The sequence below is a fragment of the Eschrichtius robustus genome, chromosome 16, assembly GCF_028021215.1.
Source record: "Eschrichtius robustus isolate mEscRob2 chromosome 16, mEscRob2.pri, whole genome shotgun sequence".
Lineage (NCBI taxonomy): Eukaryota > Metazoa > Chordata > Mammalia > Artiodactyla > Eschrichtiidae > Eschrichtius > Eschrichtius robustus.
The window spans coordinates 3,605,519-3,624,999 of NC_090839.1; the positions used below are offsets into that span (position 1 = coordinate 3,605,519).

At 46.5% G+C, this 19,481-nt stretch overlaps 3 protein-coding genes across 6 annotated transcripts in view; 2 read left to right on the forward strand and 1 right to left on the reverse strand.

Moving 5' to 3' along the window:
• Positions 1-1,695: 1,695 nt before the first annotated feature.
• Positions 1,696-9,223, reverse strand: FAM217B (family with sequence similarity 217 member B). 2 transcript variants are annotated; one of them, XM_068524087.1, is made up of 4 exons: positions 9,122-9,223; positions 7,432-7,543; positions 7,209-7,294; positions 1,696-5,814 (listed from the first exon to the last, which is right to left on the reverse strand). In XM_068524087.1, exon 4 carries the CDS (start codon positions 5,808-5,810, stop codon positions 4,659-4,661), a length of 1,152 nt encoding a protein of 383 aa, XP_068380188.1. In that variant the 5' UTR covers positions 5,811-5,814; positions 7,209-7,294; positions 7,432-7,543; positions 9,122-9,223; the 3' UTR covers positions 1,696-4,658. The 2 variants fall into 2 exon arrangements, with proteins under 2 accessions (XP_068380188.1, XP_068380187.1); XM_068524086.1 differs by having other exon boundaries at positions 1,696-5,829.
• A 288-nt stretch (positions 9,224-9,511) lies between these two features.
• On the forward strand, positions 9,512-12,845 carry PPP1R3D (protein phosphatase 1 regulatory subunit 3D). Its single transcript, XM_068524085.1, has one exon. The coding sequence runs from the start codon at positions 9,720-9,722 to the stop codon at positions 10,617-10,619; it is 900 nt and encodes a 299-aa protein (XP_068380186.1). The 5' UTR covers positions 9,512-9,719; the 3' UTR covers positions 10,620-12,845.
• Positions 12,846-14,506: 1,661 nt separating this feature from the next.
• The window catches only part of SYCP2 (synaptonemal complex protein 2), a 74,677-nt gene continuing 69,702 nt past the window's right edge, over positions 14,507-19,481 (forward strand). For 2 of the 3 annotated variants that reach the window (XM_068524559.1, XM_068524561.1), the window contains exon 1: positions 15,869-16,095. The gene's annotated coding sequence lies outside the window, so the exon portion shown is untranslated. Of the gene's footprint in view, positions 14,667-15,868; positions 16,096-19,481 lie in introns of those variants that run through there. The other variant, XM_068524560.1, reaches the window with a different exon arrangement.

Here is a 19,481-nt window from a genome sequence, read left to right on the forward strand (position 1 = left end):
CAGGCTTTCCCAAATGGCACGACCACTTAAGCCACAGCCAATCAAATGATTCCCTTGCTTCTGCATCCTCTCTATAAAAATTTCCGCCCTCGGCTCCTGTCCGGGAAGTAGTGCTGCTAACCTCTAAGGCTTTGGTGCTGCTCAATTTGAATTGATTTTTGCTCAAATCAATCCTTAAATCTTTCAAAGAGAAAAGTCTTAATCTTCTTGTGTCTGAAATCAAACAGTCCTCCCCACTCCCCATGTCTTTTTTTTTTTTTTTTTAATGTAAATGACTGCTTATATTTATTTATTTATGACTGTGTTGGGTCTTCGTTTCTGCGCGAGGGCTTTCTCTAGTTGCGGCAAGCGGGGGCCACTCTTCATCGCGGTGCGCGGGCCTCTCACCGTCGCGGCCTCTCTTGTTGCGGAGCACAGGCTCCAGACGCGCAGGCTCAGTAATTGTGGCTCACGGGCCCAGTTGCTCCGCGGCATGTGGGATCTTCCCAGACCAGGGCTCGAACCCGTGTCCCCTGCATTGGCAGGCAGATTCTCAACCACTGCGCCACCAGGGAAGCCCCCCCCATGTCTTTTTGATTACAAAAAAAATGTCTCCATTTGGTCAGAAGGCATTCACAGAACCGATTCAGTGCTGCCTGAAAAGGTTTAGTTGCCACCTTGTGGATAAGAAAAGAGCCGCATCCAAAGATAATCTACCATTTTCTGTACAAATGATTTAAAACCTCCAGCATGGTTAACTTTCAAATTATCAAAAAATTATTCGTAAACCCCGTTAAAAACAAGACAGCAGGCCCCAAATGAGTCGCTTATGCTAAGCCCCACTTCATCAAACCGAGACTTAGCAACAGTTTCAGCTGTCCCGAAACGGAATCTTCAGCCCGTCTGTCGGAACAGCCTAGACGGGACTCGTTCAGTCGCCCGCCTGGTTGCCCCCTGCCATCCTGGCCCCTAAAGGAAGGCGACCTTGACACAGCCAATCCGCTTTTTGCTGGTATAGCTTTCTTGTCCGGCTCCCTTCTGCCTGTAGTTCCATTTCATACAGCCCCTCAGAGCCCCTTTCTAGCTGCTGGACTGGGTGCTGCTGATTTCGTGAATCACAGAATAAAGTCAGTAAGATTTCAATTTACTCAGTGAACTTGCTTTTTTACACCGCAAAGTTATTTTTTTAAGCTGCCACTATTTGGTAGACTCAAAAGAGGGCACCTCATTGTCAGAGTGAGTTTAGAAAGAGGAGCAGAAAAACTTTCAGAACGCTTACGCCAGTAGCTGCTCACAGCTGCTATCTCCTAACCGGGGGACTTCCTCGAAAAGACACGGGGCTCGTTTCTGGACGTGTAAGTTAACGTGCAATAGATTTCTATCACATGTTATGTCAATTTTACTGAATTTTCATCTGCTTCCCTAACCACCTTTGGGGGTAATAAAAGGAAGAGGGACCCAAGAAAGGTACAGCCAGGGTTGCTCCTGAGATGCAGCTAGTACTGTTGCCAGGTATGCTGCTCAGTATTAAGGAAGGAATTGGAACAGAATTTCCCCCTCCAGCAGTTTTTTGAACTAATCAGGGAGAGAAATAAGACAAACTCTGAAATAAAACTGCATAAAAGGCAAATGAAAACCATACCAGAAAAATCCAGGCAATATTTTTCTAGTGTTTAATTGATCTCAAGGAAGGAAAAAGTCCAGATTCACAAAAACCTATGTGTATTGTTTTATTATACACAAAACCAAGCATACAATAAATACACAGCAAATAACATGCTGAATATTTTCAGGCCATTTTGAATGGTGCTCTGTACATGTACATGAATAAGTGATAAATACTGCTTCTCTATTACCTTGAAATACAGTACCACCAAGAGTTTTATATTTTTATTTTACTACTCACGTAAATGAGCATAAAGGAAAGAGGAAATAGATAATATTTAAACATGTAAGGTAGAAATTCTTCTTTCTGGAAACTAACCAAATAGGCCTGAGAACCACTACTAATCAATGATATCCTCTCCCCCATCTTTTCTGTCATAGCCACCAATCCCACCCTATTCCAGTTAAGTTACAAACCTACAGCCAATTTAGTCATTAAAGATTTGAGAAACAGTCCCAACCTAAACAATTGTAGCTAATACTGATATATTTTTGTAATTCATTTTTGTACTTTTTTACAACTTTTTCCCCTGATCCTAAGCTTGAAGCAGTTCTTCTTACATTCTCTAAACTTGGAGGGGTTTTTTTGCTACCATTTATTTTATTTTATTGGATCATTTTAATTGGTTTAAATGCAACATGTATGTAAACCACTCCACAGAAATGAGAGGCACTTCTTAGAAATACAATGACTCATGTCACAAGATTCAATGGCTTCAATTTGATGAACTGAATGAACTCCTGACTCAACTCTCCAATGTTGTCTGCTTGAATGGCGAGATCCTTATCTGCAGCATTTAGTGCATTAAAAGATGTGCATCAGAAATCACGAAATTGTGCTTATGTTCCATAATGAACCTATATTCATTAGGAGCTCTGATCCAATCACAATAATGTTGGTTAAAATAAACTACCAACCCGAGGCAAAAAAGTAAACAAGTAAAGCCACTTTTTCAGGCTTTTAAAACTGCCTTAACATGTGACATTATAGCTATCCCCCCAAATTAAGCAACCAACTTCAAGTCAAAGAGCTAGGAACAAATGTAACATCCGAGGCGTTACCTCAACATTTCTTCATCAGCTCAGAAATACACGAGGCCGGGAAAGGTAAACTACGTCACCCTCACCCTCCAGATCTCTGAGGGTACCTGCACAGGTGCATTACTGGGAGAGGCGGCAGCTCAGCATAAACCCTGTAGGATTAATATCAGAAGTATATATGTGTATATATATATGTGTGTAAATATATGTAACGTGCTTACAGAGATTTATCGAACCTGAATACTTCATAAAGAGCTGCATAAAAATCTAGCAGAGAAAGGCTCATGAATTGGGTGCCGGCAGTGTATATAGGACTAACCCATCTGTACTCACAGGAGCAGGGCCGTCGAGGGACATGTGGGGTGCCACTCAGGAACCACAGAAAGGAAAAGTAAGACTAGCACTATGTTTTCAAGACACTATACTTATACTGAGTACAAAAGTTATAGTATAATTGCGAACCATGGAAGTAATGCCTGCCAGATGTACATCGTTTGTTCATTTATAAAAATGCATAAGATTTTATTGTAAGCAGTGCTTTCTCCAGTAGGGTGGTGTGAGAGAGAATATAAGAGGGACTCTGTAAATAAAAGTCTTAGAAGAAAAAAAATTACCATAAAAATTTTTGTTGTTTAATACGATTAAAATCAGATTTTAAAATGGCATCTTAATATTCAACTTTGGCCTATTATTTTAATTATTTATAGATGCATCTTGTCTTTATGTTAACTTAAACAGTGCCTTGGATGACACTGAGTTACTGGGTGAAAAGTCTGCGAGTTAGTAAATATTTTCAGATGAAAAGTGCCAAGTTTTTCATTTGTCCCAAAGGTGAGAAAACAGAAACATATATGTAAAAAAACAAATAGAATAATCGTTTGAAGGGATAAAATCAGCTGCAGTCATTAAAACATACTGTATATCAAGAAGTAGTCAAGCAAAGGTTCTACAGGTATTCACCATAATATCAAGAGAAATCTCTCAGCACAACCATAGGGACAAGTAGATGTGACTTAACAGCGGTTAAATAAGAAGCATTCAGGGGAGTCAGGAAGCCACAGGGCCAGGTGAGGAGGTTAAGACATTCAGTAACCTGATCCGTGGTCCGCCCTCCCACCCCCTGCTCCCAGCAAGATTATAAAGTCCTGCTCTCACAAATGAAGACAGATCATCATTCTGATGCTTTTTCCCACGGCACCTCTTCAGAGAAGCCACACATGCCGGGGATTCTGGTGCCAACTGTTTCATTCTTCCTCCCATCACGTGCTAACAACCGTGCTCAGACCCGCCAACGTCCACTGGGACGAAACCTGCACGCTATTTTAACTTCAGCTTAGAGAATATAGAAATGGACTTCGCCACCACCTCTAAATTGAAAAGGCCTTGTTTTTTTTTAAACCCACGTCAGGGAAAGTGTTTGAAAGCACTAGATTCCACTGTCTGGAAGGAGCAGGCAGCTTAGTGATAAATGACTTTGCTCATAATAGCTGCTCCGTAACTCGAGGAAGAGCCGAAGCTTCCCCAGGAGTGAGATGCCCGGACCTTCTGCTTGAATAGTTTAGGATAAGGATGCAGAGAGCCCTATTTCAGACATTCAGGTTACTACACCGTTTGAAGCAGTACGCACTAGTTTACATACGCTGTACGTGGCCTGGCTGAGGTTTCAGAAGTTTAGTCCACTCTTCCCTTGGAGAGCTGTCGTTTTATTTCTTTATATGGCACAGAACTTGGTTAATTTTTATCTGAAGGGCTCTCATTTGCCTAAGACTGTCAACACAAAATATGGTTACTGAAAGACACCCTTCTTTGGAAACGACCCTGTTGTGGCTTGGGTGGGCGTGGCGTGGACTAAAGAACTGGTCAACCTCTTCAGTGTCAGTAATCCCAAAGTCTCTTAAAATTCACAGTATTGTAACTTTTGGAAGCGCTCCAATATTGAGGCACCTGCAGGTCCTTGCAATTCATCATCTCAGTTATGATTTGAATTTGTGTGTGTTTGGTTTTACTCCATTTGTTTTGAGCTTTTTCTCGCTGGATATAGTGGCTCGAGCACAATTATTTGCATTTCCCTTTTTCTTAAGAGTTGCATGTGCTGGCGCTCTGGAGGCCTTGTAGGTGTCCGTGGAGTCCCCGATCACCGCTGGCTGCCTGGGAAAGCGAAGGTTCACGCTGCTCTCCATCTTAGGGTCGCCGCCGTCCCCGCAGGACAGATGCCAGTGCTGCAGCTTGGAGCTCTTGTTGGATTTCTTTTTCTTCTCCTCTGTCTGCATGTCCAGGGTTTGCTTCTGAGAACACAGTCTGCTGCTACTCAGCACATCGAGGGGTTTGGTGGAAGCCTCACATGTGTAATAGGACGGATGGACGTCTTCCCGGTGCACGTCTTTCTTTCGTGAAGGGCCTGACTTCGGAGGCCCTTCCTGCTGAGGCGTGGACAGAGCGCTGGCAATCAGCTTGCTTCTCCCAGGGCTTTTCAGAGCCCCCGAGGTCCCAGGAGCAGTGGGAGGCCTCGCCTTGGCCCCCTTTCCTTTCTCGCACTGGGCAGTCTGGATCTGTAGCCACTCGAGCTGGACAAGCCTGTCGACGTACTTCCCCAGCGGCCCCGCGGCTCTGGGCACGGCCTCTGTCCTGTGCTCAGAGTGCAGGAGCACAGCCATGTCCCGCAGGTCCCAGGAGTTACACGGGGCCGGGAGGAAGTCGGGGTAACAGTATTCGGGCTGGGTGGGACCCTGCCCTGGGTGCAGATCGAAGTGAACCGCATCAATCTCTTCGGCTCGAAGGTGAAGATCTGGAGGCGTGAGGGGAGAAGGGGGGACGGGGATTCTTTCTGAATCAGAGAGGTCACTGGCACTGTCCTCCTCAGCATCTTCTTTGACAATTTTCATCGTCTGAAAGTCCAGAAACAACTTGTTCCCTGAGGACCCCCGACACCTGTAGCCAAGGGGACTCCTTTTGGGGTTTCCTTCCGGGGAAATGCTTTCCTTCAGTTTATCCTCAGTTGGTTGGAGGACACATCCTCCGAGACTGCTTTTCAGCTGGGACGAGATGTAGGGGACTTGGGATTTACTCTGCCTTTTTCTTGAATTCTTTGGACGTTGTACTTTATTCCAAGAGGGGCCTGCATTCATATTGCTGCGAGAAATAAACCTGCAATTCTTAGTCCATCTGACAAAAACTAGCCAGCCGATGACTGAACAAAGGAACCAAAAGAATCCCCTAGTGGTATATTTCAGCTATCGCGAGGCATTAGAAAATGTGAGGCCTCTAAACTCACAGAACAAGTTACAGGACAATTTTCCACTTGATACTCTACTTAGGAAACATCGTAGTGCAGGTGCCAGAGTAAATGCATGGATTCTATTTTACATCAAACATTAGCTTTTAAGAAAACACTAACATTTCATAAAGTGCTTATATTATCATTTTAAACATTAGTTTGGAAAACATCTCTCATAGGACACTCAATCTGTTCTGCTAATGATGAGCAGTGTTTAATAACATGAACAAGTAAAATCCACAGCTTTCTTTTATATACCTATTTTCAATTAAATGTAAACAGGATTTAAAATACAAGTTTTACAGAACTTAATCACTGATTGGTGGTAATTCTGAGCTGACAAAAACCTTAAGGAAAAGTGTAGCATATACAACCTACACCTTAAACCAAAAGCTTATCAGAGTGTTTTCAAATAGAAAACACACTCAGGAAAACTGTTTAGAGGAATAGGAATAAAATCATACCTTTTAACACAATATGAATTTAAAAAATAGGTTTAATGCAATCCTTTGAATGGCGGGAAGTAGACATTGTGAATACCGTGTGCATTACCAGCATGGCAACTGATTCTTCCTCTAATTTATTCTGAGGCAGGATCTCGTATCAGAGGTGAAAATATTTTCTTTTTGACTTATTTACCAAGAACATAGCATTTTGCCAAGATGAATAATACTTCTCAGCAACATCAGTCTGGTGGGGTTAAAAAAATTGGGTGGTAAACATGCTTTGTGGAAACCTCAGAGGTTCATTTGTTTGGCTTACATTCGTCTGTGTTTCCACCACACTAAGCAATTACTTGAAAATGTGTCACTTCTTAACAAATAAACACGTTGGAGGTTAAATCATTGCCAGTAACATAACACGTGCTCAATAAATGTTGACGAAATGGATAAAGGAATTGCCACTATTTAGAACTCATAGCCAATATTGTTAAAACTTTCATTTACCTCTAGCTGTCTGTGTGCATCCGTAAAAGTTATCAGTATCCTTTTTATAGAAAAGGAAACTAACATAGACAGATGATTAAGGGGCTTACCCCAAATTGTGGATTCTGCTAAGAGTGCAAGAATTATGACCTCTGGAATTTTTACCAACTAGTAATGTTTAAAATCATTTCTGCCAGACAAGAAATATAAGTATATATTTCCTATCAACAGACATATCTTTTTCCCAACCACACATATCAATCTGGAGAACTGAGATAACGTGCCTTTTGCAAGACAAAGCAATTACATGAAAAACTGTTTACCTGCTTTTCTGATAAGATTTATTCACCCTATTCCCTTTCTTGAAAAAGTCACACGGCTGATCATCATCTAGGGTTTGATGGACTGTCTAAAAAACAGACACGTAGTTAATAAACATCCTGATCACACACACACACACACACACACACACACACAAAAGAAACAAACAGGAAAAAAAAAAACAGAACAAATCTAAATAAGATTTTACTTCAAAGTTTACATCACCTTTGCTGTAGCGCTCAAAATATTCTTGCTCAGTCTGTTGGGAGATGATGGCAGCAGGGGAAGTAACTTCTTTATTCCTGTTATATTTGGAAAGGACTCCTTACCACCGGAACTAGAAGCAACAGAACAGTGTCGGCAAGTACTGACTGCAAACGGTCCTATCACCAGTATTGTGCTGGTTTTCACTTGTTTATTCTTAAATATTCAAATTGTATAGAAAAACTGGTGGGAGGATATTGCCTTCTATTTACGGTTTAATCTTTTTTTGCTTGTTTGTTTTTCACAGTGGATATTAGATACAAGATCACACTACTACAAATGGATTCCCTCTCTCTCTCTCCCCATACCCACACATACACACACAAAATCTCCTTGGAAATAACACGCTGTGGAAATTTGTGGGGCTAATTAAGGTCGGGTGTCGCTCCAAAGTTCCCATGTCCATTCATTCATTCATTCGTTCGTTCTTTCAACAAATACTGGAGTGCCTAGAAAACGGCAGGATTACACACATGTCCTGCTCTTGTGGAGCTTAAGCTCTACTGTGGAGGCTCCCTTCCAAGTCTCCTGCCTTCACTATCACATCAATCCACGAAAAGGCTATCAATATCTTCATACACATCACACGATGTTATCTCTTTGTGACATTTTGTTGATTTGTACCACCCAAGGTTGCTTTTCCCCTCTTATTTTGAGTGGCCTACTAAAAGTGCCCCATTTGAACATGAATACGTGTTTTTCTTCCGTAATATCCCCTGCCTCTGAAAAATGGAAGAGGTGGGATTATAGAAGATTTTTATTTCCTTCCTAAAACTTTGCTGTGTTATTTTTCAAAAGAAGCATGTGTGCCATTTTGGTCAGTGTACACATGATGGGAATAAGAAACACATGCGGGCCCTCACAATGAATGAATTATACCATAATCAACGGCTTGATTCATTTTGGATGTAGAAAACGTTCTTTACCAACCCTCCTCCAATTAGCCTGGTTTTATTGCTGCTTTGTCCCTCTGGACAGTAAGGAACCCTCTAGAACGCTCTCTAGAAAGTGCACTCCCATCTTCTCCACTTCACCTGACAAGCTTTACACCCTAGGCTGTGCCGTTTTCTGCACCAAGTTAGAGAGAGATGACAGCCTGCAGGGTCCCTAAGGATGCAGAAAACAAGCTCCGGTTTCCCTGACGGTTCCGGCTCCCATCGGAACAAAGCTAAAAGTCTGAGATTCTGGCTCCAAAAATGCGTCCCAAGCGCCAGAGGCTGCTTGCTTAAGGGCAACCGCATACGTCACCCCAGGGTATGAACTCTTGCTCCCACATCTACCTCTCAGGCGCGGCGCCACGAGACAGCCGCAGCCGCCCGCTCCCCACCCCCGGGGACGGTGCCGGGCGGCAAAGCATTGTGGGTGCCGTGGGGACAGGACGCTTCTCCTCTACGCAGCGAGGCTCCCTCGGTCTGGCCTAGGGTCCAGGCTGCAGTGCAAACGTCCAAAGAGCTGGCTAGCCTCGAGGCTTAAAATCAGCCTGGGGACGAGCTCCTGGAAAGGCCGGGTTTTGCACGCCTCCCCCGCCCCCATTAACCCAGAAATCCGAGGACCAGCAGCATGCACGTTCCTGGTCCTCCGTTTGTGCAGACGCGGATCTGTGATCGATCGGCGGGCGGGCCAGGCAGACGCGGACAGAGATTGATCAGACCTGTTTCGCGATCGCCGAGGACACGTGACGCGGCCACCGGCCTTCCTTCCCGGGCCGGGGCGGGAGGCCGGACTGCGGCGCGCTGCTGCAGGCGCGGCGGCGGCGCTCGGGCGGCGGGAGTCCGCGCGCGGGCCGCGTCACGAGGGGCGGGGCGGAGGCTCGCCGGGAAGTTGCACCGACAAGTTGCAGCCGTGTAAGTAACGCCAGGGCCCGGGGGTGGGAGCGGCCGCTGGGCGGACACCGCCTTCCCCCAGGCACCCGGGAGGAAGCAGAAGGCCGGCGCCACCCCGCGCTCCGCGGTGGTCCCGAAAAACTTCCACGGGAGCAAGCACTCATCTCTTGAAATCAGCTCTTTTTTTTTTTTTTTTTTTTGCTGCCCAAAGCGAAAAACCCGGGCGAGGACTCGAGGGACGAGGACTCGAGGGGTGAAGTGGCTGTCCGGGCGCAGCCGGCCCACTGGATCCCCTGCAGGCAGAGGTTCCGGCGGACCCTCCCCAGGGGCTGCTGAGCACGGCCAGGGACACAGAGGGAGCGGACGCGGGGTCGGGAGGCCACCCCCTCGGTTCCACTTCCCCATCGCCCGACGGCCGGCCGGGCCATGTCCAGAGGCCCGGGCTCCGCGGTCCTCCCCGCCGCCGCCGGTTTCCGGAAGCCCGCCCCGCGGAGCCTCAGCTGCCTCTCGGACCTGGACGGCGGCGCGGCCCGGGAGTCGCGGCCCTGCAGGCCCCCCGGGAGCCCGGGCAGCGCGCCGCCGCCGCCGCCCGCGCCGTCCGGCTGCTACCCCCGCCTTCGGCCCATCATCCTGCGGCGGGCGCGCTCGCTGCCCAGCTCGCCCGAGCGCCGCCATAAGGGCGCGGGCGCGCCGGGCGCTGCGTGCCGGCCGGGCTGCAGCCAGCAGCACCGCGTGCGCTTCGCCGACGCGCTGGGCCTGGAGCTGGCGCAGGTCAAGGTGTTCAACGCGGGCGACAACCCGTCTGTGCCGCTGCACGTGCTGTCGCGGCTCGCCATCAACTCGGACCTGTGCTGCAGCAGCCAGGACCTGGAGTTCACCTTGCAGTGCCTGGTGCCCGACTTCCCGCCGCCTGTCGAGGCCCCTGACTTCGGCGAGCGCCTGGGGCGGCAGCTCGTGTGTCTGGAGCGCGTCACCTGCTCAGACCTGGGCATCAGCGGTACGGCGCGCGTGCGCAACCTGGCCTTCGAGAAGCAGGTGGCGGTGCGCTACACGTTCTCGGACTGGCGCAGCGCGCACGAGGCGGCGGCGCGGTGGCGCGGGCCGGCGGGCACTGAGGGCGCCGAGGACGTCTTCGCCTTCGGCTTCCCAGTGCCGCCGTTCCTGCTGGAGCTCGGCTCCCACGTGCACTTCGCGCTGCGCTACCGCGTGGCCGGCGCCGAGTACTGGGACAACAACGACGGCCGCGACTACAGCCTCACGTGCCGCAACCACGCGCTGCACATGCCGCGCGGGGAGTGCGAGGAGAGCTGGATCCACTTCATCTGAGCCTCCGCGCGCAGGCTGCACCCGCGCTCACTTCCTGGCTGGGCTCTCGCATCTGGGCAGTGGCCCTTCCTCACACCCCGTCCCCTAACCGAGGTCGTCTGACCTCACTTCCCGCTGTAAGGTGTGCTGGCATGGCCCGTCCTGTCTTCTACTTGCATCGTCTGTGTCACTTGGTCTAAAAAGTAACCTCAGGTGCCAGAAGGCCGAGCTGTGTCCTATGCTGGGGCGGGGTGCTGGGTGGGTAGACGCATGGGTGCGTTGGCCCCTCTGAAGAAGGCCCAGGCAGGTGGTTTTGGAAAGGCCTGCATCCTCCCGCTGGGAAAGCCTGTGGCTTTTGCATGTGTCCTGATTGGGTCTCTGTGAATATAGCTGTTATTTATCATCATTGTAACGTTGGGACTTTTTACCCTTAGTGGATGCCTTCTTCGGAACATTCTGGATTTAATAAGCTAAAAAAGAAAAAAGTCATTTTGTGTGTTTGTGCCCATTGTAAACAGAATGTACAGTGTGACTCCCATTATGGTCCCTTGTGGCATTCCTGCCCTGGGACAAGAAAAACCTGAGATCACATTTTCTTGCCAATGTCTGTAGGCTTCTAACAGCCGGGAAACTATTAATAGGCATGAAATTTATGCCTCATCCGGTCATCTTACAACCATTCCTGGGAGTTCAGGCTGCCCGGTTAGGCTGTGTGTCTCCTGCATCAGCAATTGCGAAGGAAGAAAATGCTTAACACTTTTAACTAGCAAAAGAGCCCTTTCTGCAGTCTCTTTTTGCACGTCATGTATTATTCTTGTACATGTTTGATAATTATGTATCTGCACTTTATCAGGCCATTCTGTTTAGATTTGAACTACCTAAATATTTAAAGAAATTCTGCCTTAAGTTATTTCAGTTTTCAGGCAACTCTATGGAATTTCGGGCAACGATGCCCTTTGCGATGACGTTTTTGATGAATTAAGGTGACTCTCTTTATGTCTTCTTAAGCGTCAAAGGTTCCAGCAGTCATCTTTCAGAAATCACGTTACCAAGTGGAACTAGCAGGTATTTTCAGCAACAGCCAGACTGGAGGAAAAACAATACACAAATATTTATACTTTTTAAGTGTTTTAAACTGTATTTATATATGCCTGGTTTTATCAGCTACCTGCCAACTTTGTTCTTTGTGCCTTCAGATAGAAAAGTTTATAACCTCCTCTGGACTTGTTTCCCAATTTTAAAACGTTAAATGCTGTTTTTTTTTTTTTTTTAAATCTCCAACCAAGAAGTCAAGGCCATTGTCCCCTGCAGAGTGCCACAAGAACTTAAAACCTCAGTGAGGGGCTGGCGATTGTTTTTGGTGCTGAGTGGTGGTCTCACGGCAGGTGCTAGCACTGAGGTGTGAAAACCCAGCTAAGATGGACACGGTCTCCAACTTGGGAAGCTGGTTTCTGAGACAGCTGAAACCAGTGTAATCAATTTTGTGATAGCTGTCACCAATGCACTGACTCTAAATTTTTGAATGCTTGTTGCCATTTGTCAAATAAGTATGTAAAGGATGCGTTTTGCCTTTTAACCAATTTCTTTTTTATAATTGCAACTGTGTTGTTTTTAAAATTCCATCAACAGGGATGGCTTTCTTTGGTACCTTCTGATCTAAGAATATGGAACTTTGATTTAAAATATTGTGACTAAATTGAACAATCATTGGCTGTTAGCACTGTGTACTCCACTGACGCGCAAGAGGGAGAGAAGCCTGGTCGCATTTCTTGCTATTTGACAAACTGTCCAGTTAGTTCAGCCAGCCTGTGAGGGCCTCAGCTGCCATGCCCTGGGTCCCAGCCCAGCGTGCAAGGCAGTTGTCCACAGCATTCAGGTATGAGCTAGAGCTGGCAAATGTATTGCTATGTAAAGGCATGTAGAGAATCTTATAATCCATATGAAGGTCACTTACCAAAAAGGTTCTGGTCATGGAATATGAAGTAAATGTTATATCTTTAATATTAAGAGAATCTCCATGTGCCTTTGAAAAAAGATCAATGTTTAAAAAATTTTAAAGCTTAAATATACCTGTCTAGTTAATAAAGAAGCTTTGGAACAGCTTAAGGAGATTTTCAGGCCTGAAAACACAGTTATGTGGCCTAGATGTTCAAATTTTGTTGTGGATTGTGCAATTCTTGGGTTGTCTCCCAAACATATTTTAATACCTGCCATTTAAAGTGTCTTCACCTAAGCCTAAATATTAAAGTATATATGCACAAGTTGTTAGTTGAAGTGTGTTTTTCTTGTGGTCTAATTACTGTGAAACAAGGCTTTAGAAGCATGCTGATTGTCATTTCACACATAAGTCTTATCCATCCTAAAATGCTGTCACATTTAGGATCTTGGCTAGATAAGTAAATAAATGCATTGTATGATGGCACCTCAACTTCAGTAGCACAGTTGTGTATGTCTTTGAGAAACCGAAATACACCCTTTTATGCCAGGTCAGTATTACATGTGAAGAAAGCTCTAGGGGGACATAAGGGATGGGACAGTTACTGTATTTCCTTAGTGCTTACTGAAGCCTGTATATGGAATAATTAGTGTGTATCTGCCTTCCCCCCCAGCACCCCGATCGTGACTCTCACTCAATTACAAAGCTTTGAACACAGGGAAAGGAAACTAACCCTTATTGTGTCTTCTCTTATTTGCTTGCCTAAAATGTTAGGTGCTGTATGTATTTGATTTCATTTAATTCTGAAAATTGCACTACCTGGTAGATAATTTCCCCATTTTCTCAGCTGAAATGAATGAAGCTTGGGGAGGTTTAAGGAGCTTACCTAGAGCCCCACAGCTGGTAAGTAGCAAAGCTAGCATTCAAACCCACGCCAAAGCCCAACCTCTCTCTGCCATGTGGTTAAGATGTACCCGGTAAGAGCCTGTTAAATTTAATTGAAAGCCCATTCGGATTATGAGCGATAAGATTTTCCATCTGACATCATAATCTAAAAACCTATTTAAAAACAATTCAAATAAGGTTAAGTAAAATGATTTTTTTCTTCCATGTGGTAGTCTACTGATGTTTCTGAAACAATCCTTGGGCTTTCTGAACACATGAAACAATGAAAAGGGCTCTGACATTTTTCTTCTCTCTACTAAAAAGTGGCAAGGTGAGAAATCACTAACTTTTAATTTTTTGTGCTTGTCTGCTGTAATTATTTCTGAGTTGCTTGCACAGTTTACACCACAAGCATCCATTGCTTTTATCATTTAAACTGATAACTTTAAATTGAAACATTCTAAAAAGCCTGGGAACACACTGTTGATGAGTCCCCTCAGTGCCAAGCCTAGATGGCCTCAGCGCTCTGTGCCCCAGGGGTCTGGGGTTCAGGCTAAGAAGAGGACAGTCTCTCGCAGCCCCTGCTTCTACGAAACCCTGGCAGGGGCGGGGCGGGGCCGGAAGGGCGGGGGCGGGGCCGGGAGGCGCGGCGGTCAGCGGGGACAGGCCCGGAGTGGTTCCGCTGCCCTCTGCTGGCCCGCAGCGTGGGCCTGTCTCTGGGCACTCTGACCGTCGTGCCCCCGTGGGTTCGTCTGGTGCCCCCGTGTCACTGCGGCCCCTTCCAGCCTTCGCGGTGGCTGTCGGGAACCCTGGAGTCTTCTTGAGCCGCCGGCGCTTCCGGCCCTCCACGTTCAAGTTCTGCGGGCAAAGGAGGGACACTGTCGCCTCCTCTCGAGGCGCGTCCGTGCGGGGAGGGCTTCGCGGCGCGGCCGCCGACCGAGCGGGGTCAGGGGTCGGCGTCGGGTCGGGGCGCGGCCGGCCCATTTACCTGAGGCCCTAAGCCTTGCCCACCTCGGCGCCCTTGGTTCCGGCCTCGGGCGGCACTTGCGCCGGCGTGAGGGGCGGGGCCTGGCAGGCCGGCGGCGCTGATTGGACGCGGCGCCGACCGTACGCGGCGCCGATTGGGCGGGCACTTCCCGCCTTCCCTCGGCTGCGTGAGGCGCCGCGGCGATCGCTTAAGCGCGGAGACGCGACGCTGGGCGGCAGCTGCAGCGGGACTCCGCGCGGAGGCTTCTTCCAGCCGGCAGGTTGAGCTGGGCGCCGGGGAGGACTTCCCTGACGGCGGGGTGCGCGAGGGGAGCTGAGGCGTCGGCTGGGCCTCAGGGGGCGGGCGAGCGAGCGAGAGAGCGGCTTCCGGACGGTTGACGCGAGCCGTTGAGGAAACGGCCGGGGTGGCGGCGCCGCCGGGGCTGAGGGGGGCCGACTCCGGCGGGGCGTCCGGTGGGCGGTGCGGGTCTCGCGCCGACGGATCGCGGGGCGTGCGGTCGTGAGGGGCCGGCGGCGGGTGTCCAGGGCCGGGGTGGGGTTGGGGGGATCGGGGGGAGCGCAGATCCGCTGGTCGGGGATGACCGAGGACGCGAGCACTGGCTGGAATCACGAAATTGAGGGCGACGCGGGTGGGGACGCGGCGGTCCGGGCTGGGCTTCCGGAGCGGGCGCGGAACCTACAGCTTAGCTTCCGAAACGATGTAATAGCGCCCAGGTGTGTGTGGGGGGGCGGGGAGGGGTTAGCAGCTGGCCTGGCGGTGGCCAGTGCTCTCCGCTTTCGGGAGAGCCAAGTGCGCACACGTGTTTCCCCTCTCGCCGCCGCCCCTCCTCCCCGGCCCCTGCCCCGCAGCCTTTTGCCGCGAGCGCGTTCTCCCTGGTCCCCCTTTCCGGGGGGAGCCACATATCCTGATGTCCCCGGTCGCAGAAGGAGGAGGATGAAACGAGTCTGTGCGCTGGGTGTCGTGGGTGATCCACTCCAGGTGTCGTGAAGTAGCTTGTGGTGACGGGAGAAGGTGGTGTTTCCTCCCCAGCTCGCGGGCAGCCTCCGGCGTCACAGTCTGAACTGTTGGACGTCTGCTCTGGTGGCGCAGAGGGCTTTGCTGCATTCATTCATTCAGCTTTGGGGAAAGAATATATGCTTGTGTCAAGTTGTTGGGTGTTTTTTAAATCTTCCTTCTTCCATCCGCCTGCGCATGTGCATTCATCTTGTCCCAACGTCTGTGTTGCCTGTAAGGAAACCAGAGCGCCAAGCCCGCTTAGTTGACACCCCCCCCCCCCCCAACCCCAGACTCGTCTTGAAAAAGTATAATTCTGTGCTGGGTCTCCCAGGTCGTTCTGTTGTTGCTTGTGCTCGTGCATAGCGCTTCATAAAGTTTTTTTTTTTTTTTTTTTTTTATAAATTTATTTATTTATTTATTTTTGGCTGTGTTGGGTCTTCGTTTCTGTGCGAGGGCTTCCTCTAGTTGGGGCAAGCGGGGGCCCCTCTGCATCGCGGTGCGCGGGCCTCTCACTATCGCGGCCTCTCTTGTTGCAGAGCACAGGCTCCAGACGCGCAGGCTCAGTAGTTGTGGCGCACGGGCCTAGTTGCTCTGCGGCATGTAGGATCTTCCCAGACCAGGGCTCGAACCCGTGTCCCCTGCATTGGCAGGCAGATTCTCAACCACTGCGCCACCAGGGAAGCCCCATAAAGGTATTTTTAACTGTTTACTCAGGGCGGTGGAAAGATGAGTGCGTCGCTTACGTTCCCCTCGGGACTTAGCCTTCCCTCTCAGTCGCAGGTGTTTGTCTTGCATCATGGATGGTACCCAGTTTGGGGCTCTGTTAGAGCCAGTATATGCATTCAGCCTTGGAAGGGAGGGAGGAGTCGCTGGATTGTTTAGTTCAGTTTTCTTTACTTAAAAAAAACTCTGCCTGGGTAGACATTAATTAATTTTCCTTCCCCTTGACGGACTTCTTGCACAAAAGTAGACTAGGAACTAAGCCGTCTTGTGAGCCTTGTGTGCCTCTTGGCCGTAAGTAATTCCTCTGGGCTATAGGTCATGTCTCAGAGTAACCTTGTAAATGACATGGCAAATTCACATTCAGGTTGCTGTAGCTGTGAAGCAGGAAAGCATTCCGCCATAGGCAGGCCCGCCCCAACAGTTGCTGACCCTAGGGAAGGAGTACAAACAGAGGCCCCTGAAATATTTTAAGTGCTTAAACTTTTCAATCGAGTTTTCAAGTGGTGCAATAAAGTCTTCAGTTTCACACAGATACCCTCGTCGTAACGAAATAGAAAAGTTTGTGTGAAGCTGTTATTTTTATGACTTAGTGTTGGCAAAATATCAAAGATAACTGAACGCATTTATTATGGATATTTGATGATGGACTGCCGAATTTTGGATAAGTAATAATGACCTATATAATTCGTAAATCAGTACACATTTCATAAACTTCTTTTCATTTTAGCAAAATCAGTAAATATAGTCAAGATTTTTACTGATTTTGTGTTGTATTGACAGTATGATTTAAGGATTAAAACAACATGTAATTTTGTTCAAAATGTACTAATTTGAGTATACTTTCACCAGAAACATGAAATAAGTGTAAAAAAATAAAAAAGTACTGTTTGTTTAATACTTTCTGAAATACTAAATTTTTCTTAAAATTAAGGTAGATACAAATTACTAATGAACATTAATCTAAATAAAATTGTTCTAATAACACTGAAATTATTTTTGAATAAATCTTATTAAATATTTTTATAAAATAAACTTAGTCACTATTCTAGTGTTTGCTTGCCATCTAACTGTAAATATGTCATGTTCATGCAGTTGTCTAGATTTACATATATACAAATTAAAGAATAATAGCAGTTGCTTAGAACTACAGAATGTTTCTCAGTCACCATTGCAATTGTTGCAAATACTGTGCACTTAGTTGCTAGTACTTCCAGAGCCACAAGTTGGAATACAAAGAGAAGCAAGAAAATGGACGTTTGGCACTATTAGGAAGCAGTTTTTCATTATGCAGGAATCAACAGAGTAGTTTTGCTCTGCCAGAGGAAGAGCAGTTAATTTGACAGTTAACTGATGTCTTTTCTCTTACCTGAGCACTTAGGTTGCTCAAATTTTACCTCCTTTCTGAAGCAGAGACTAAAATGTCAGTATCAGCACAACCTGCTTCTTCTCTGCATTGTTTCAGCCTACCCTCCTCCCCGACCCCCACCGGCCCCGCCCCGAGTCCCTTAAACATTATTATTACGGAAGATTTCTAACATACAAAATAAACAGAATAGTGTAATTAAGTGCAGTCCCCTTCTTTTAAAGGCATAGGCAAATGAAATGTTTCTCTAGGGCTTGAAGGGTGTGAGTTATGCCAGTGAATGTGTTCACGGTTATAGGACCTGCTGGGGCAATACTGAGTACTGGATTCAGAGTGAATAGAGAGTCCTTAATGAAATTATGTATGTGTGTATGAGAGAGAGAAGGAGACAGTGATGTACAAAAAGTTCATATCTATTACTTTTTATGCTTTGTGCTTTTTATGTTTTAAATGTTTTCACATTGCAGAGTCATAGAGATATCCTCCTGTGTTTCCTTCTAATGGTTTTTAAACATTTTCGTTTTACATTAGGTAGTTAATTCATCTAGTTTGCTTTGTGAGTGGGGGAAATAAGGGGCTTGATGTTATATTTTTATATGGTGAGTCAGTTTTCCCAGTGCCAGTTTGCGCATTTGGGAGCATTTATTGACTAATTTACATTTACTATTTGCAAAACCTTCTTACTCATATATGAAGTTCCAATATATACTTGGGTATGCATTTGGATTCTCTTTTGGTTATTGATCCATTTGTCTATTTCCTATTTTTAATACTGTTTTTAGTAATTGCAACTTTGTAATAAATTTTAATAACAAATAGGATGATTCTTCCATTTATTTTTAAATAGTACTTTTGTTATAGAACTCTAGCTTGCAGTTTTTTCTTTCAGAACTTTCTAGTTTCTTTTCTCATAGTGTTCTTGTATGGCTTTGGTATCAGCATAAGCCTGGCTAATAAAATGAGTTTGGAAGTGTTCCTTTCTCTTCTATTTTTTGGAAGAGTTTGAGGATTGGTGTTAGTAGTTCTTTAATTGTTTGGTAGAATTCACTGGCGAAGCCATCTGGTCCTGGACCTGTTTTGTTGGGAGGTTTTTGATTACTGATTCAATTTCCTTACTAATAATTGGTCTGTTCAGATTTTGCTTCTTCATGATTCAGTATTGATAGGTTATATGTTTCTCCTAGGTTCCATTTCCTCTAGGTTGCCCAATTTGTGGTCAGAAAAGATGCTTGATATGATTTCAGTCTTCTTAAATTTATTAAGACTTGCTTTGTGGCCTAACATATGTTCTATCCTGGAGAATATTCTATGTGTGCTTGAGAAGCATGTGTGTTCAGCTGTTCTATGGAAAGTTCTGTATAGGTCTGTTAGGTCCATCTATCCAATGTGTAGTTTAAGTCCAATTTTATAGCACTTTAAAGAAGTTATTATTCTAAGTCTTTTGGCTTTCATAGTTTCTATTGGTCATCTACTAGTCTTATTGATGCTACTTAAAAGTAACTTGTCTTTTTTTACTCTCTGACAGCAGTTTGATTTTTGATTTTGATCTTGATCTTGATTTTCAGCAGTTTTCTGTGGTGCACCAGGGTTTGGGTGTTTTTTTTTCCCCCTGCTGGGGTTCATGGGGTTTTTTGAATCTATTGTTTGATATATGTTATTGGTTTTGGGAACTTCTCAGTCATCATTTCTTAGATATTGCTTTGGTCACATTCACTATCTCCTCTCCTGGGATTATAGTTACACATACGTAGGGCTTCATAACTTATCCTCTGTGTTCTTTTTTTTTTTTTAACATCTTTATTGGAGTATAATTGCTCTACTATGGTGTGTTAGTTTCTGCTTCATAACAAAGTGAATCACTTATACATATACATATGTCCCCATATCTCTTCCCTCCTGCATCTCCCTCCCTTCCACCCTCCCATCCCACCCCTCCAGGCGGTCACAAAGCACCGAGCTGATCTCCCTGTGCTATGTGGCTGCTTCCCACTA

Bases quoted from the DNA above. Each gene is read 5' to 3' on its own strand.
- FAM217B (XM_068524087.1), bottom strand. From the start codon at position 5,810: ATGAATGCAGGCCCCTCTTGGAATAAAGTACAACGTCCAAAGAATTCA.
- PPP1R3D (XM_068524085.1), top strand. From the start codon at position 9,720: ATGTCCAGAGGCCCGGGCTCCGCGGTCCTCCCCGCCGCCGCCGGTTTC.